This window comes from Mus pahari, chromosome X (genome assembly GCF_900095145.1).
Source record: "Mus pahari chromosome X, PAHARI_EIJ_v1.1, whole genome shotgun sequence".
NCBI lineage: Eukaryota > Metazoa > Chordata > Mammalia > Rodentia > Muridae > Mus > Mus pahari.
In genome coordinates, this window is record NC_034613.1 from 141,120,756 (window position 1) to 141,140,066 (window position 19,311).

Sequence of the window (19,311 nt, forward strand, 5' to 3'; positions counted from 1 at the left end):
GAGAGAGAATATGTGTGTGTGGGTTTCCAAAGGCCAGAATGTACAAAGATATCATTGTCTTCTGTTTGTATCTGGACTTTGCTACTATGTGGGTTCTTCTTTTACCTACCCTTTATCTCCCCTGGTTTCACCTCTTGACACTAGATAGGAGACAAACAAGGATAGAGGGGAGAGAGAGAAGATGGGAGAGAAAAAGGATAGATGAGCAGAAAGAAATTCCTGCATCTAATTTCTTATCTTTTGTTTCTTCTTTGACCACGGCTACCAACAAACCAGAACCAATCTTTCTAAATGACCCACCCCACCTCTCAGGGCCCTTGAATTTATGTACCCTTTAAAAACTTCCCAGAATTCCAAATGTCACACGAACTCAGAAATTATTTGCAGCTAGCATAAACCACGCTTCTGCTAGAGCACGAGGCAAATCATAGTTGGGTTAAAGTTGTTCATAGTTGTCCATATCCCCACGCCTGGGATTTAAACAATAACACATTCTTATAATAGTTCTGTGTTTTTTCAACAAACCAAAGCACCAGGATTCTCAAAACTATCATTATATCTATCATGCTCTACAGACACTAGTAGTGGAGCCCATGCTAGGGACTGGATTGAATTCAGATCATGCTTGCTTAGAAAATGCTTTTATCCACCAAGCCATTTCCCCAGTCCTCGGTTTTAATGAATGCAAATAACTTATTGTGGTTCATAGTTTGGGGCTCCATTAGTGACAAGAGTTTGTGATTCTTCAATTCTAAGCTATATTTAAATTTTTACTTTTTTAAGATTGTGTGGGTGTCATATGAGTTCACAAGTGTCATCACACACGTGTGGAAGTCAGGGGACAGTTTTTCAGGAGTCAGTTCCTTCCCTTTCATCATGTAACTACCAGGGATTGAACTCGGGTCATCAGGCATACTGAGCTATCTTGCTGGCCCCATACTAGATTTCTATATCATTTGATAAAACATTGCACTGAATGAGCTAAATTTACCTTTATTTTTGTCTATAAAGCATTTTATATTATTATCTTCAGTTTGATACATACTCAAATTTGGGAGTATAGCACAGTGACCATACTCTACTAGAATAGTTATGTCAGTAGACACAAGTTCAAAGTACGTGTTCCTAAACTGGAAATAAACATAGCTTTTTTTTTTTTTTGAGTTCTGATTTGGGGAAGAAATTGAAATCTCAGAAAATTCCTACCCAGATTTAGAAATGCTGCCTTTTTAACTCTGGCTGTTCTAAAACAGAGTACTCCGGCTATCTGGGAAAAGGCACTTTTCTGTTTGTATCATGAATTTCTGATATAGGAGCTTCTTAGGAGCCTGAAACTGAAAATTGCTTCTATTTCCCCCATACTTATATACTCATTTGTAACACAGGAAGCATGGGAGTTAAAAACTAACTTGAGGTGCTAGAGAGATGGCTTAATGGTTAAGAAGAATATTTACTGTTCTTAGAAAGGACCCAGGTTAGAGGTTCCTAGAACCCACATGTTGGCTGACAACTGTCTGTAACCTGAGTCCAGTGGATCCAACACCTCTGCCGACCTCCATGGATTCTTGTATATGCATTCTGTGCAGACATATGTACAGGCACATCTATATACAATTAAAGAAGTGTTACAAGAAATAGATTAAAATGAATTTAAATGCTGGCTGCCTTGAGTTGTGACCCCATTGCCATGCTGAAAGACCATGCTTTTGTTACTCAGACTATACACTTCAGGGGAAATGTTGGTGTAGGCTGATATGCCAGCACCAGTCCTTTTTTTTTTTTATGGTGCCGTGACTACTGCCATTACTAGAAAGGCTTCTGTCCTTGCCATTTCCACACACAGCCTGCTAGTTAAGTGATTATCCTGGGAAACCTTGCCCTTGGGAACGGAGAAGACTTTGTAAGAAGTGTGCTAAAGCCATCTAAGAGAAAGAGGGCTGGACCTGCCATTCAGCTGCAATCCCAGCATGGGAGGCTGAGGCAGGAGGATTGATACAAGTTTGAGGCTAGCCTGGTATACACAGCAAGATTTTTGACTTGGGTCACGGGTAGCTTGAAGTGTGGGGACACCATGGAAATTGAGATAACAATGAAAAGCCTTCTAGAATCAGGCTGGGGGCTGAGGATGTAGTTACATTGGTAGAATGCTGACCTAGAATGCAGGAGGCCCTTCATTCCCAGCACTGCATAAGCCTCATGTAGAGGCACCCACCTATAATCATAGCACTTAGGAGATAGAGGTAGGAATATCATAAGTTCAAGGTCATTCTCAACTACAGGAAAGTTCACAGGTAGCCTGTGCTACATGTCGCCCTGTCTCAAAAGAAAAGAGAAAAGCAGGCTGATGTTCAAGGACACTTTATCTTCACACTCAAAAAGCTCTTGCTTCACTTTCCTTAGTCCAGCATCATCACCACTCCCCCAAAGAAATTCTAGATCTCTAATTAAATGAAATATGTTTTGCAGTTTGGAATTGTATTGCAAAAATGGATCATAAAAGTAACTCTGTTGGCAAGTTAATCGTGTCAGTACTTAGAATGGGATGCTGCTCGATGATATAGCAACCTTTGTAGTGGGTCTCATGCCTGTTTGATTCAGTCACTTCATATTTGCTTTCTTTCTCAGGTCATCCGTATTTCATTGGTGTCCAGTTCCATCCTGAGTTTTCCTCTAGGCCAATGAAGCCTTCCCCTCCGTACCTGGGGCTCTTACTTGCAGCAACGGGGAATCTGAATGCCCATCTGCAGCAGATGAACAAGCTTCCATATAGGTAACCAGCGCAATGCTCCCAGCAGTAGGCCAAGACGTGTGCTTACTAACATGTTAGCTTTTCAAAAAAAAAATTAGTATTGTTATGGAATTTAAGTTTTGAAAAAAAGTATGCCGTCAAGCCTCTCATTTTTCTGCATTCTACCTTTGGTATCATACCTAAAGTTTTTCCTGTGGAAAGATCTTATAAATCATAACTCCAATATTTTCTTCTAGCACTTTCATAGTTTAATATTCAACAGTGTATTTGGACTCCATTTTCAGTTAAGTGTGTAAAGTATGGGATCTGATTTCTTTGTCTTCCCTGAGAGTTACGTAAATTAGTTTTTATTTCATGAATTTCAGTTTAGTTCAATTGATGATCCCTTATACCTAAACTTTTGCTATTCTTTTCATTATCATAGCATTAATGGAAATCAAGATTATATCTACCTTACTTAACATTATCGTTTAAAAAATTTAAGGCTATATTTTGCTGACTATAGTGGTGTACACCTGTATTCCCAGTATTTGAGAAGCTGAGGAGGATCATGGATTCCAGGCCTACCTGATGTACAGGGCAAGATATCATGTCTTTTGTTTTGTTTTTAGAGACAAGGTCTCTCATAGCCTAGGCTAGTCTCAAACTTGCTATGTAGCCAAGGATGATCTTGAACTCTGGGTCCTCCTGCCTCTAACTTCTGAGTGTTAGGGTTACAGATATATGTTTCCACAGTTAGCTGACCTAGACATGGAACCAAGAGATTCATGTGTGCTAGGCAAGTTTTCTTTTTTTTTCTTTTCTTTTCTTTCTTTCTTTCTTTCTTTCTTTCTTTCTTTCTTTCTTTCTTTCTTTGTTTCTTTCTTTTTTTTTAAAAAAAAGATGTATTTATTGGTATATGTAAGTACACTGTAGCTGTCTTCACACACACCAGAAGAGGGCATCAGATCTCATTATGGATGGTTGTGAGCCACCAGGTGTTTGCTGGGATTTGAACTCAGGACCTTCAGAAGAGCAGTCAGTGCCCTTTACCGCTGAGCCATCTCTCCAGCCCCTAGGCAAGTTTTCTTATCTATTAAACTATGAATCTCCAGCCTAAGACAAGAACAAAAACCAAAACAAGATACAGGGGAGGAGGGAAGGTATTGCTCTGGTCTCCTAACTTCACAGGTGAGCAGCATAGTAATTGTTAGGATCAAGGTAATGTCATAATTTTCACTAAGATTTCATCACATTTAAATAATAATTTGGATATGATTTATATCTGTATATTCCATCTAAGAATATTGTATGCATTATACATAGAAAGTTTAGAAGTGGAAGGAACTACCTAGACTATTCCAGACTCAGGAAGGATGATTGATCATCATAGTGATGCTATTTGTTGCTTAGACTCTCACTCTTGTAAACAACCATTGCAGGATTTCTGTTGAGATCAGGTAGCATTGGTACAAGGGCTGTCTGTGAGCTTGTGTTGCATAAGCCTTCTTTTAAAAAAAAACAATTTTAATTTTATTTTATGTATATTGGTGTGAGGGTGTCAGATCCTCTGGAACTAGAGTTATAGACTGTTGTGAGCTGCCATGTGGGTGCTGAGAAATGAACTCTGGTCCTCTGGAAGAGCAGCTAGTGCCCTTGACCACTGAGCCATTTCTTCAGTCCCCTCAAGCCTTCTTCCAGTGAGTGGCATTATTGTTCAGAAAAGCTCACAACTCTAGTACTTTTCTTTTCTGTGGGTTCATATGGGAGCAGCTTTCCATGGCTCACATGCCTGCTGCCTTACCAAATTGATAATCATTCCTTGCTGTCTTTAACCAGGGCAGTGGCTTTCCAACTTTGTCTGAGGAACAGGCTAAGGGGACTTCCAGATTCTTCCTTGCTTCAGCAGTGGTCTCCAAATACAGCTTGTGTGCTGTTGTTCTGCACAAGAGATTTCATGCATGGGAACATTCCTGGGTTCTCAGGCTGGAATATGATATGTGCAGATTGAAAATTCCAGTGTGGAATTCCAAACCACACATGTGCTGTGACATTTTATGGCTATCTTATGTTCTCTATTATTTCAGACTCTCATGTAGGAAAAGAGGGAACAATGGAGCAAGTTAGTTGATTGAAAGGAATTATACCCTCATAAGTAATTGGCTGTTTGCAGGCATCAGCTAACAAGTGAACGCTGTGTGGTTTGTGTGGTCTAGCTGTCCTTCTACCCACCTGTTATAGGAGGACTCTTGATTCCTGCATGGAGGCTGGGCGTTTCTGAGTGAAGCTCGTTAAGAGATGAGCACTTGCCTGAAACTCCTGAGCCAGATACAGTGTTGGAGAGAAGAAAAGCCTTCGTAATGGCACTCATTGCAATTTCAGCCATCCTGTAGGCCTCTTATGGATCTTCACGAATCACAGTGCTTCTGGACAGGCAGCACCCCATTTATCCTTGTCTGTCTGTCTGTCTAGCACACAGGATGCTCTCCACTAAAGTGGTAGGTGCAGGCAACAGAGCAAGATGGTCTAAACCTGATAGGCTGCAGGGATCTCAAGAATGGCGACTACTGACAGGTGTGGGTGGTTGCATATACTTATAAATCCCAGCACTGCGGAGACTAGAGGATTACTGACCATTCAGTGTTGCTCTAGTCTTCACTGTTGATTCTGAGCCAGCCAGGGCTACATATCAAGACCCTGCCTCAATAAAGCAAAATAACCCTCCAAACAGTCTAGGAAGTGCAGCTCAGTTGTGGAATGTTTGCTCAGCCTGAGGTTTGATCTCTAGCACCATATAAACCAGGCATGATGATGCATGCCTATAATCCCAGCACTTTGGAAGTGGAACCAAGAGGGTCAGAAGTTCAAGGTCATCAAGGCTAGCCTGGGCTTCTCAAAATCTTGTCTTAAACAAACAAACAAACAAGCTAACTAACCCAACCCTCCACAAACAACAAATGAATTTCCTAAAACACAGGAATGGTGACTGATAATGCCATGACAGACAGCAGGGTTACCATGACTGTTGGCCTCAGCTGTTCCCTGGCACCACTGCAGCATTACTGAGTTTTTTTTTTAAGATTTATTTATTATTATACATAATAAGTACACTGTAGCTTTCTTCAGATTCGCCAGAAGAGGGTGTCAGATCATTATGGGATTACGGGTGGTTGTGAGCCACCATGTGGTTGCTGGGATTTGAACTCAGGACCTTCTGAAAAGCAGTCAGTGCTCTTAAACACTGAGCCATCTCGACAACCCCATTACTGAGTTAATGAAAGGCAGGTGACTGCTTTGTTGGCCACTCTGATATTAGCTGACTTAGAGCTCTTAGAAATGTTTCTTTCAAACATGGTAACTATTTGTTATCAGCTTGAACATGAATGGTGGAAGAATGACTTCCTTCCCCTGAATTTGTCTCTGATGATGCTCAACCCTGTGGCACTTGGGCAGCCTGTGTCTTCAAGGTGCAAAGTCTTTGACTTTACTAAGAACACCTGATCTATAACTGCTGCATTCTGTCCAGTGGAGAATATTTACCATTCAGCACTTGGGAATTATAGTAAGAATATTATTAGGGGATTTAGAGCTGGTGAACTAAATTGTCAGCTACTTGGTTATCTCTGCCAAATGGCAGCAGTTCTAAAGGACTGTTTTCTCCTAGTTTTAGGCTTACAGTAGTTGGTTCAAGGGTGTAATCATTCTAGGGTAGTATTTTTTTATTTTTTGTTTTTCGAGACAGGGTTTCTCTGTGTAGCCCTGGCTGTCCTGGAACTCACTTTGTAGACCAGGCTGGCCTCGAACTCAGAAATCCACCTGCCTCTGCCTCCCCCCCCCCCCCAGTGCTGGGATTAAAGGCGTGCACCACCATGCCCGGCTCGGTAGTATTGTTTTTTAAGTTNTTTTTTTTTTCTTTAACAAATTGTTGAAAAGTACATCCAAAATCAGGCCAGGGAAATAACTTAGTGAGAAAAGATGCTTGCTGTCTTTACCTGACAATCCGAGTTTGGACCCCAGGACCCATCTGGTGGAAGGAGAGAAATGACTCCCACAAATTGTCCTCTGACAGCCACACATGCACCCTCCTCCAAAAATGTAATTTAACAGTACATGCATGGTAGGACATATTTTTAATCCAAGCATTCAACAGGTAGAGGAAGGCACAGCTCTGACTTGAAGTCTTCCTGTGTCTGCTATTGAGTTCAGGCCAACCAGGGCTACATAGTGAGACTCTATCTCAAAAAAAGGGGGGGAGGAGGAGGGAGAGGAGGAGGGGGAGAGAGAGGAAGAAGAGGAGGAAAGAAAGGAAAACAAGGAAGAAAGAAAACCAACACCTGGAGGTGTAGTGGTTCACACCTATAATCCTAGCACTTATGAGGTTGAGGTAGGTGAGTCAGCATGGGTTTGAGGCCAGCCTGAGCTAATTGTTTTGAAATACAAAACAAAAAAAAATCTCAAACTAAGAGCCTTGTTTTGCGGGTCCCACTTAAGAATACCCACATTCTCAGTAATTCTTGAGTCAGAATCAGAATGTAGTTGTATTCACAGCTAGTATTGATTTATGACAGTGACACCGTGTGCATATACAGAGGAATCAGTCAGGGACAAGATGGAAGCAGAGTTTGTACAAGGCCATTTGTAGGTTTCCTGGGTTCCCTTAATCTCTTCTGTGATATCATCGAGTGCACCCTCATTCCAGCATGTGTGTGTGTGTGTGTGTGTGTGTGTGTGTGTGTGTGTGTGTGTGTGGTATTTCTGCCCGTAGAATTTCATTTTAAACTTGGAATTGAGATGTTTCTACTAAGGGCTGGTCACTCAGATATTCTCTGCCTAATATCTATCAAAATTCTAGACTCCCAGAAGGAAAGAAGTGGTCATCATAAATCACATTATACAAACAATGTAGACTGCCCCTACCAAAAGCAACCTGATTCAAGTTAGTAGCAGAGAATTCATTCTGAAAGCCAACAGCTACAGACTGACCCTATAAGCCTTTTGAAAGATGGCAGCTTCCAGGTTAATTCTTTTTGGGTATCCTCTCTACGTTCCTGGAAGAAGATTTCCTTCTTGATATCTGTAAGGACATTGTGGAATGATGGTCAAAAATGTCACCATTAAAGTGGAAAATAAAAGATGATGTGTAGGCCATTGTCACTTTGATTGATTGATTTGGTGAAGCCCAGGTGGTTTCGGAAGATAGGCAGAGGGAAGCCACCCTGCTGGCTCAGTATGCTGATGTGACAGATGAAGAGGATGAAGCAGATGAGAAAAATGATTCAGGTGCTTCAACAACAAACCGGTTCTGACAAATGTCTCTTCTGAAACACAAATGTGGAAGATGTTCTCAATGCTGAGAAACTGGAGGGAGACTCACTTTGGGGTATATCCCAAAGGAAAAAGGAACAGGACAAGATGCAGAGGAAGAAGGACAAACTAGCCAATCAGGAACGCAAGGAGAAGGAAAAGAAAAGGCATAGAGAAGGGAAAGATAGCCATGACCTTGGACTCACTCCGCCCCTTCCACCCCTGAATTGATTGTGTGTCTGTGAATTTAAGAGAACTGAGACTAATGTATTTACCAGATTTTCCTAAGGCTTTCTTGTTTACATGTTCAAAAGGAAAATCACAGTCACTTGAAACTAAAATGTGCCATGCTTTGGTGGTGTGGGCAATCAATTATAGTTAGCATCTTTTGCAAAGATCTGGAGTTAGGGTAACCTTTCTATTTTAGTACTGAAATACTGTGCTCTTCTGGCTGGCTGCTTCAAAAGGCCTCCCCTCACTTTGTATAATTAGCCAGATCCACAAAGCTAACATCTTGAAGGGAGCATGACCATTCCTTCTGAGATAAGAAGCCATGCAAATTGCTTCTGAGGTAATATCTGCCCCAGAATGCAGTGGGCTTTTGTTTTGAAGCAGGGTTTCATTCTAGAGTCCAGGCTGGCCTGGGACTTGTTGCAGTGTCCTTGTCTCAGCTTTAGAATTATGGGGATAAAGCACAGCACGTGGCTTGTGGCGACAGTATTTTATGGCTGAGCTATCTAATGAAGAGCCCCACCAAGATCCAGATTTTATAGGACATCAAACTAGGGAAGTGGAAGACATTATTTGGAATGAGATAGATCTAAGAATATTTTTTTAATGTGTCGACTTGGGCTCAGGCTGTAGTTATGTTGTGTGCTTGTTTGGCATTTACAAGGCTTTGGGATTGAGCACCAGTATTGAAGAAATAAAAAAAAAATCCATGGGAGAAATACGTATCTTTAAAATAGAGAGCTATGTATTTTTTATATCCTCTGTGACTTCAAGAAGGATGTGTCAGTTTGGGGTATAAGGGCATCATTGCTGGCTAGATTAATTTTTTTTTTTGTAATCACGATTTCCCTTGAATCTTCTTGATTTTAATCTTCATTTATCCTGCAGATATGTCCAACCTTTTGACATTGTGACAGGACTTTTTTAAAAGCTGGCAAAAATCATGTTTTAAAAGTACATTTATGATTTCTATTAGGCTGAATTTACAGCTCTCTTCGACCAAGGTTGGACATGCCTACAATATGAGTATTAAAACTTAATAATTGCTGATTTAGAGAAACTGAAGGAATTACTCTTTTAGAGAAAAACACTGGAAATTTTGCTAACACAGATACTTTCAAGTATATAGAGTTGGGGGTTAGCAAACTTAACGAGCAAATGGCAAGCTGCGAGAGTCAAGGGTAAGCAGAAACTCTGCAGGTCTACTTTCTGTCCCAGCAGCGTCCAGATGTAAATAAAGTACTCCTTTACTTGACTTTGGGCATCAGTTATCAAAAGCCCCAAGAGAACAATTTCTCTGATAAGATACAGTAGATACTTTATACCAAGGCTTAGAAGACTACCGTTCACAAGCCAAGTTTGGCCCAGCCTTTTTTTGTATGGGGCAATCTAAGATGATTTTTTAAAAAATATTTTTAAAAGATGATAATATAAAGACATTCACGATTGAGAGATGCAGTCTGTAAAATCTAATATTTAAATCTAGTATTTGGAGGAAGTTTGCTAATTTGTTTTTGTATCATTAGCTGCCTTTGTGCAGAAGAAGAAAAATCATGGTTAAGGAAAAGAGATATGCTGCCTCTTTGTCCTACAAATACAGCGTTGCAAAACTAACTGCTCATTTTAAAAATAGACTTGATTTAAGCCAGAAAAAAAAGAGGAGAAAACTGGGCTCTTAAGACAATTGAATAACATTTTATTTTGGGTTTGGGACCTTGGAGCATGTCTCCAAACAACATTTACTATGTTTTGTACAGAGAAATCATCTTTTCATAGTAAAACAAGAGGCAGGGCGGTATTAAAAAATAATAGAGAAGGTACTTGTGGATGCACCTTATTCGTTTGACTGTTGCAGACCAAACTCAAAAGTCAGAACTGCTTCCTAATTAAAAGGGTTCTTAAAGGGAGTGTGTTACCGAATTCTGGCTCTTCTGTTTCCGTATTCCCTCTAGACTGGACTCCTAGTGCAGTAACTTCATTGTCTTCTTCACATTTGCCCTTGCTACTTCATTATTTTTTGAGTGATGCTGAGAATTGAATCCAGCCAGGGCTCTATAAATTCCTTCCCCCCTTGGGATCCATCCCCAGCTTACCATGACACCTTAATCTTTGAATCCTGGAAGCAGTCAGCCAGAGCAGGAACCCATCTCATTTTATATTGTCTCTTTCTTTCTAAATCACATGCTGATTTCTAACCTGAGAAGAGTTACTTTCCTGTTGACTTCTAGATATAATATTACAAAAAATGGGGGGGGGAGGGAGATACACATGTAAGCTCAACAACCTAATTCAATCACTGTATTCATACTATCTTTTAGCTTTGTAGGAAGGTCTAATGTATACCAGACTAGCCTCTAACTCAATATGTAGCTGAATATTGCCTTGAATTCTTCCCTCTAACTCTCTGGTGCTGAGATTGCAGGCTTATACTACCATACTTGCTAAGTGGTGCTGAGGATTGAACCCAAGGCTCTGCCCATGCTAGGCAAGCGTTGTATCATGCTACAAGGAAATGTCTCTGAGCTTTCAGACCCTAAGCTCTAACGTAGGGTCTTGCTGAATTCGAACCCAAGTCTTTGTTACTCAATGCCCGTGACCTCATCTTTCTCTGCACTAGTTTCTTTATAAAAACTTTCTGTGGAGCCAGGCAGGTAGTTCTCTGTGAGTTCAAGGCCAGCCAGGGATACACAGGGATACACCTTGTCTCAAAAAGGGGGACTGGAAGCTGTGGATTAATGAGGCCTGGACTATACCCAAACAATACACACTACATACAGTCTACCCACACAAGATAAAATTTTTTAGTTTATATGGTAGTAATGAAAATTAAGTTTCCCATTGTACATAAATCATTTAGCATAATGCTTGGTGTATGATAGGAACTTAAATGTTGTTGATGATGATGGTGGTGGTGATGATATCAATGTTATTAATTTTAACCTTAGTTCTAGTCACGTTCACCTTTTATCTAGTGTGAATCCTCCTGCTTGGACTTTCTGCCTCTAGTTTTTCTCTTCTTAATTCTTCTAATCCATCTTCTGCCATTAGAATACTCTTCTCACATGACTTTGGAGCTCAAAACCTTCAGTGGCTTACCTTGGCTTATGGGATAAAATGCACATAAATCCATATAGAACACCTTGAACTCTCAAAAACTCTCCGGGGAGGTTTAATGCCTTTACCCTCTGGCTACTGGTAAGTATTCTGGGCTTGCTTAGTGAGAAGGAATACCGATCTATATCCTATTAGGATGTCAGCTCATGGGGTTGTGAAGGTGGGCTTGGGGCTTAGGGGCCACTGTACTTAGCACTCTGTTGTCTTAGCACTCTGCCTTGGTCCCTCTAAGCCTTCGAGTTTAAGGCATGCCTGCCTCACTTTGCCTGCTCTGAACCAGAGTCGGATGCACTCCCCTTCATCAGTGTGATGTTCGGTTTCCAGTACTCTCTGAACTTTATGCTATGGGGGTGATTTTGTTGGCAGAGTTGATGCTTTTGGATCTGCCATTCATAGGAGAGTTGTGTCCAAGTTGTCATTGCCTATCCTTAGGGCTGCTGTGAAGAGTAATAGGCATGAGGTGTGGTACCCTTTATCAAAAGACTGGATGCCCTTTGTCTTAGTCAGGGTTTCTATTTCTGCACAAACGTCATGACTAAGAAGCAAGTTAGGGAGGAAAGGGTTTATTCAGCTTACATTTCCATACTGCTGTTGATCACCAAAGGATGCAGGACTGGAACTCAAGCAGGTCAGAAAGCAGGAGCTGATGCAGAGGCCATGGAGGGATGTTCTTTCTGGCTTGCTTCCCCTGGCTTGCTCAGCTTGCTTTCTTATAGAACCCAAGACTACCAGCCCAGAGATGGTCCCACCCACAAGGGGCCCTCCCCGCTTGATCACTAATTGAGAAAATGCCTTGCAGCTGGATCTCATGGAGGCGTTTCCCCAACTGAAGCTCCTTTCTCTGTGATAATTCCAGCCTGTGTCAAGTTGACACACAAAACAAGCCAGTACACCTTTTATTGGTACTCTCCTTTGTTATATTTCAAGCAAAAGGGAATTGGGAAAGAAAGCCCAACCTCTTTTGTTGTTGTTGTTTTGTACAGTTCTTTTCAACATCTTTTCACCTCCCATCCCCACCCCTGTGATAGTTTTGAATCCAACCCATACCTTGAGGGTTTCTTTCCTCCCAGGTAATTTATTGTTAATAAGTCACACCTGAGTACTCCTTTAGGGGATTATGCATTGGTTAAAAGGTGCATTTTATAGATTGTGCTTCACAGTGGCATTGATAATATGGTCGTCAGTCAGGGATGGAGTTCATAGTGATACAGAGTATTGTGCTTTTAAAGCCCTGCCTGGGTTATAGTCTCTTGTTTACTATGAGATGCAAAGCTCATTTAGAGCATACTAAGTTTTTATTCCCCTGCTCTTGTGTTTTATGGCTTCCAGGGGCCTTTCGAGAAAGAAGGAAGTATAGCAGCAACAATGCCTTGGGGAAAACTGGGCATGGCTGTGTGTTTGGAAAAGACACTTTTTCACATGAAATGGATTTTGATACCAAGTATTATAGGAGTGAAAACATGTTGGGAGTCCTAACTATGCCATGAAACTCATCTTTAAATTCCATTCACCTCGTTCTATTACTAGAGAAGACGTGATTTAATGGTTGCTTCAGAGTAACATAAAAAGGTAGAATATATGGAGCACCACCACACCCTTTCCCTAGTGTCTTGGGATGTTTTCATATACTGGCAGTTATTAGGAGTCAGAAGTTGTTGACAGACAGGCTTGCCATTTGTTTTAAATCAATACTATAGACTAAAAACTTTCTCAAATGACAGAAGTGCTTTGTCAGCTGGTGGAGGGCTTGCCTAGTATGGATGAAGCCCTGGTTTCTATCCCCTGCACCACAGAAACCAGGTTTGGTATATCACATCTGCAGTCTAGCACTTAGGAGCTGGACAGGAGGATCAGAAATTCGAGGTCATCCTTGACTATGTGGTTGGTTTGAGACCAGCATGAGCTACAAAAAAATTGTCTCAAAAACAAGTAAACATGGAGACCATTGTGGTCAAGCCTTGAAAGTCAAAGTAGTGTCTCCTAGGATAGCAATTCCCACCTATATTGAAACTGGTGGGTTGTATTTTGCCACTGTGAGAACCCAGGCCTGAAGCAGAGAGGGCTATGATCAGGGCACCCCGTCTTTGTGCCACTTGGAGGAGGAAGGCAGCCCTCCTGCTTTCAAGTTACCCAGGCTCCCCTCCCCTGTTCTCTCACATAGCCTACTTCATGTATGTCCTGGCTCCTTGCCTTGGTCAAGTATTATAGATTACATTCGAACAAAGCCTGCTTTTTCTTGATGCAAGACCTTCCACTCCCTTGGAAGCCTTTAAAAGATTCCTTGCTCTGGTGATGGAACTGAAGCGTCTTACTTCAGATCCCCAGCAAAATGTCTTGAATAAAAGATGGTTTGACTCAGCCCTGCCCACCTCTCAAACTTCTTTTCTTTCTCCTTGAACCAAACAATTAGTAAAAGCAATAAACTACTTTTTTTAAAAAGGGAGTTTTGGGAGACATGCTCATGAGAGATATTTGCTATGATTTCAATTAACCATACATAGTAAGGCCCTTCAAACACTTTTTGAGGATAATAATGACAATCACAGCTACCACAGTGATTGTAGAAATCATTTAGAAATCATGTATTAGTTTTTAAAAGTTTACTTAATACATTTTTATTTTGCATGTGTGCGTGCATGTCTTGAGAGGGCAACTTTCAGGAGTCAGCCCTCTTCCTTTCACCAACGGGTTCTTTGGATCGAACTCAGGTCCTCAAGGCTTGGCGACATGCATCTTTCCCTGCTGAGCCATCTGGCTGGCCCCATTAGTTTCAAATCAATACTGTCCATTAAAACTTTCTCAAATGATGGAAATGTTCAATAATCTGCCCTATTTAAAAATGGCAGTCATTAAGCACACATGGCTGTAAAGCACTTGAAGTGAAGCTACGAGTACAAGGAAGGAAGGGAATCTTTAATTCCACTCCATTCAAATTGTTTTAATTTAATTTGAGTACTGCGGCTTGTACTTATATTGGACAGTTTTAAAACTTTGCCTTCCTTAAAGGTAACAAGAGATACACATGTCTGTTTTGTGACACTTATACGCAAGACCCTGGTATTTAGCTTGGTATAGTGCTGGCTTTTACTACCATTCTCAAGAGGCTGAGGCAGAAGGATGGTGAGTTTGAGGCTTTGTGAACTACACTGGGAAATCGTTTCGCATAGACAACAAAAGACTCTAATACGTGCGTCTGTGTGTTATTCAAAAAGATAGGCTACTCTTAAAATTGAGCCAATATATCTTTAAGTGAAATATACCTATGTGCATATCTAGGTTATGACTGACTCTTTACGTTAGTTTTGTGGGAAACAAAAATAATCCCCTAAATTATACAGGGCCCAGAGTGTCGCTCATGCTTTCTAGTTTGTTGCAGGAGCCAGTGTTGTTTTCTGTTTATCCGATGACCCACATTTTATTCCTAGCACATGTTTTTCTGCCTCCAGATGAATGCTCTAAATCAACAAGTTCAGCAGTAATGCCTATTCTGATTTTGTTCTTGAGTGTCATAGTTTATTGTCCTACCTACTCTCAGAACACTTAGGGGGAAAACTATTAACCTCAGCGATGAATAAACTCAAGCTGAGTCTCAATTTGCTTGACTTGGGTTGTTCCATTTTAATACACTGGCAGTCTGGGAAAGACAACTGTCAGCTAGGAAATGAAAGCTGGTGGGTTAGAGTTGACCCATCCAAGGCCAGTGCTAGGGAATCATCCTTGGTCCAGGAAATAATTTTTTCTTAAATTAATAATAATGTTAAACATTATTTCTATGAAATAATTCATATGCCTAATGGTTTGTTCTTATTTTCTACATTTCCATAATCTTGAGAGGAAGTCATAGGAACATGGAACCTTCACGAATAGTAAAAGTTTATTTTTATATAGTTTTTCAGACCAGGTTTATACATCTCTGGCCAATTTCTCATGAGTTGTAGTGTATTTCTTAGGTTTTTTTAATTAGTCAATTACTTTTGAGGTAGGCTCTCACTGTGGAGCCTGCAATATCATGGAACTCACTTTAGAGTCCAGGCTGGCCTCAAATTCATGGCATATCTTCCTTTCTCAGCCATGTGAGTGCTGAGACTACAGGCATGGTGCGAAGGATCGAAGGCAATCACTCTATTAACAGCTACATCCCCAGCCTCTGGGTCAATTTAAAAAACAAACAAAGAAATAGAACAAGCTTTTACTCATTATAGAGCAGTGCATGTGCTTTCCCCTAACTAAAAAGTATAGCTAGGAGATGTTTAACTTTAGTAATAATAAGATTAAGTTGTTTTATAGCTTTAGCTAACATATATTCTATTTTTGACTAATTCTTAATCTTTTACTCTCTGCTTTCCTTGATTACCCAAAGGTGGGAAGAGAAAGACCACAGGCTCAAACCATCATGGTCAAATTAATTAAAGCAAGCAATTAATTAAAGCAAGCTTTTTTATTTATGTACATGAGCTGCCTCTCCCTAAGGTGAGGTTTGAGAGGTCAGCATTGGATATGAGGAAGACAAGACTTTTATTTTGTAGCTTAGGGTTAGGAGGTTTTCAAATGGTGGATTTGGCAGGCAAAATAGGTGGGGTTACAGGAGCAGAACATAAGGATAACAGTTTAGCCCCTCCTGAAACAAAGACATGGTCTCAAGGTGGGCAGAACAAGGTAGTTACAGGTGGTCATCTAACCCTTTGAAACAAAGGCAGGGCTGCAAGATGGTTATCAACAACTTTACGAAACAAAGACATGATCGCCATTCCTGGAACAGGCAGGCAGAACCTTTTGTAGTTAAGGTTACAGGTGGGGTACAGCCTAATCCTTCAGAAACAGAGGTTTAATCATAAACAGGAGTGAACCTAGTTTGTATTCACTATCTGATGACTTTTAAGCCTAGATGGAGACAGGCTGGTTCTTCACTGCCTCCCTACCTCTGCTATTTTGTCAGAAAGTCAAGAGAGTGAATAAACAAAAGAGAAACTTTGATGATTCAGTGGATCTGTCTGTTGATAACTACTCAGTATGTATAGAGTAGGACTGTTGTTTTCTAGCCTGTATCTGTAGACCTTCTCTGGTAGCTTCCCTCTTGTAAAAGAACAAAAATGAAATTTCACCAGTTAATGAATTCATAATTTTATTGCTACCAGGTGAGCAGGTGCTTGGCCAAAGTTAGGGATGGGTCAGGCATGGAAGGGTTGCTGTTAATGTAATTGCTATAGATTACTTGACTTATAGTAAAGTTTGTTGACTTGCTGGGTTATTTGAAACTGAATAAGGAGAAACCCAAACAGAGCCCATGGCTCAGAGCAAAACTTCAATTGCAGAGCTAACTTACAGAGATGATGTATGGATCTGTCCTTTTGAAAAACAAAAAACAAAAAACTATGCGTGACTGACGGTAACCCAAACATCTCATATATTTCTTACCTTAAATTGATATATTATGCAGATTGTTTTTCAAACTCCCAGACATGAGGAATGTGAAAATGGAAAATGTCGATGATTCTGACTATAAATCATAGTAATGCTGTGATCCAAAGTGGTTAGGGTTTCAAGGTTGGTTTAGAGAGTAGTTTACCATGTGTGTGTGGACTGCTAGATGTTTCCTGGGTCTTGAGATAGCATGCTTGTCTTCTGCCTAATTAGTGCCAACTTTAAGCTCTGTGGAATATGTCGGCAGAAATGACCAATTTTTTTTCCACAGTGAGACTTCAGTGATGTTAAGTGCTGATGTTAAGCATAGTACCTGTATATTGGGAGGAACTGTGGTTCTTAAACACTGAAAAGAAACTCAACAGCTCTACAACCCCATCATTGCCTTTGACTAGGGAGCAGGAGTATACAGTTGTGTTTACCATTGTCCAGTTCTTTCTTGTCGCTGATGGCGGGTGGGGAAGCAATCTCTGCCTTTATTCAGGTAAAGCTTCCGGTTGAGGCTTCCATTACAAAAGAGATTCGTAATAGAAATGCATGACATAGTCAAGTCTGGTGGAACAGCATCCCAGTTGCTTCGAGAAGGTGAGACAGGAAAAGTGAAAGTTCAAGTCCAGTCTGGGCAGACTGAATTTCTTTCTTTCTGAAAAGAAAATAAAAATAATAAACAAGAGGGTTGGGAAGAGTGTGATTTATGCCTGTACTCCCAGAACCTAGGAGGTAGAGGTGAGTCTGGGCTACCAGAGTGTAGAAGACCTTGCTTCAAATAAAGCAAATAAGGCAGGGATGTAGTTCAACAATAAAATACTTGCCTACCATAGGCAAGGTTCTGCTTTCCATCCCCAGTACCAATTCCCCAAATACACATCTATTATATATATATATATATATATATATATATATATATATATATATATATATATATATGGTACAGGAGTCTTTTCAGGAAATAAAGACCCAAACAGAGAAACCTTAGTTTGTTCTTTCTTTTGTTAATCATGCAAGTCAAGAATAAGACCACTACCACAATTTTGAGCCAAATTTGAAGCAAGCTTTAATTAAATACTGTGCAGGAGGACGGGCTCTGGCCAGGACCACTTTGGGGTTCCCAGGAAACGGAAATAAGTCACATTTTGCAGGGGCTTAAAACGACAAAATCCACAATTCATTACATTTCCCATCAGGCCAAATCAGTGACAAGCATACATCCTGAAATATTTTCTGCCTATGTACCTCCTGTCTACATCTAATCAGGGGCAAGCATACATCCTGATGTATTTCCTGTCATGTACTTCCCAACCACATGTGATCAAGCACATAAGCATATCCGGAGCAGATGGGTCAGACAAACTTGTTGGAGTAGTAGTCTCCTGCAATTCAGGAGATATCTGTTTTTGGGCTTACTGGTTAGAGGCATTTTTGATTCATGGATCTCTTAGGCACAGTAATTAAAACCTAAAATGTAACTTTGGCTTTCACATTGTCTTTCTCCTTCCTTCTTCCCTCCCTTCCTCCCTGCCTGCTTCCCTTTCTTTCTTCCTCCCTGCCTCCCTTTCTTTCTTCTTCCCTCCCTCCCTTCATATGTACATCAGAGGACAACTTTATGGAGTTGTTTCTCTGCCTTCACTTTTTATGTGGCCTCTGGAGACTGAACTCAGGTCCTTAGGCCTGCACAGCAAGTACTTTCCCTGCTGAGTTATCCTGCTGACCTCTTTAGTGTTTTCTGTTAAATGATATCTGATGAACAGCAGGAGAGGTATGGAGAAATATAAATAGACAAACAGGATGTGATGTCAGGATAATTAGCTGGGAGAACTCAGCAAAGCTGGCTTATTTAGCTGCTTTTGCGTCTTCAGAGATACCTTCCCTGTTTAGGGAGGCATCTTTCATTTTAGGGTCTCACGATCTGCTTCATCGGAAGGACAGAGTACCTGTTTTAGGTCAGAAGATCAGATGAAAGCCCAAGAGACATTAACGTATGCTATTGTTATGGGGAGCTCACCAGAGAAGACCACTCAGACACAGTTTATAGCCAACTGAAAGTCTTTATTCCAGCTTCTGGGACTACTGTCAACTATTCAGGACCCAAGTGTAGCCCAGAGATTTTAGAGTAAGAAACTTTGGAAAACCAAACTCACATCCTGTTATCTTGCTGGGCAGCTGCAGGGGAAGGTTTTGTACAAGTAAACAGTTTAACCAAAACTAAGATAAGCAGTTATGTATGGTAGGGGAGGTTTACACAAGCAGGTAGCTGTTTAACAGAAGCCAAGACAAATCCTGGCCTAGGGTTCCTAGAATAGAGTTGGGTAATTTTCCATGGGAATTTCTATCAAGGAGATCAAATTCTAGTCAAACCTAAAGTGGCCTCATCAAGAAAACAAGATGGAGGAACCTCTGCACTGTCTCGCCCTGCCATCCTCTCTTAGATTCTTTCGCTTTAAAATGTTCACTATGCCAAGGTGTCATATTTTAGAGTAGTATGTCCTGAACCCTCTCATTGCCAAAGAAAATGG

The 19,311-nt window shown here is 40.7% G+C and overlaps 1 protein-coding gene and 1 pseudogene across 4 annotated transcripts in view; both read left to right on the plus strand.

The window, feature by feature from the left end:
• The window catches only part of Ctps2 (CTP synthase 2), a 126,951-nt gene that overhangs the window by 105,233 nt on the left and 2,407 nt on the right, over window positions 1–19,311 (plus strand). For all 4 annotated transcript variants that reach the window (XM_029534469.1, XM_021187565.2, XM_029534470.1 and 1 more), the window contains exon 17: window positions 2,626–2,770. In XM_029534469.1, the coding sequence (XP_029390329.1) occupies window positions 2,626–2,770 (145 nt within the window). The remainder of the gene's footprint in view (window positions 1–2,625; window positions 2,771–19,311) is intronic.
• LOC110313705 lies at window positions 7,014–8,263 on the plus strand (annotated as a pseudogene).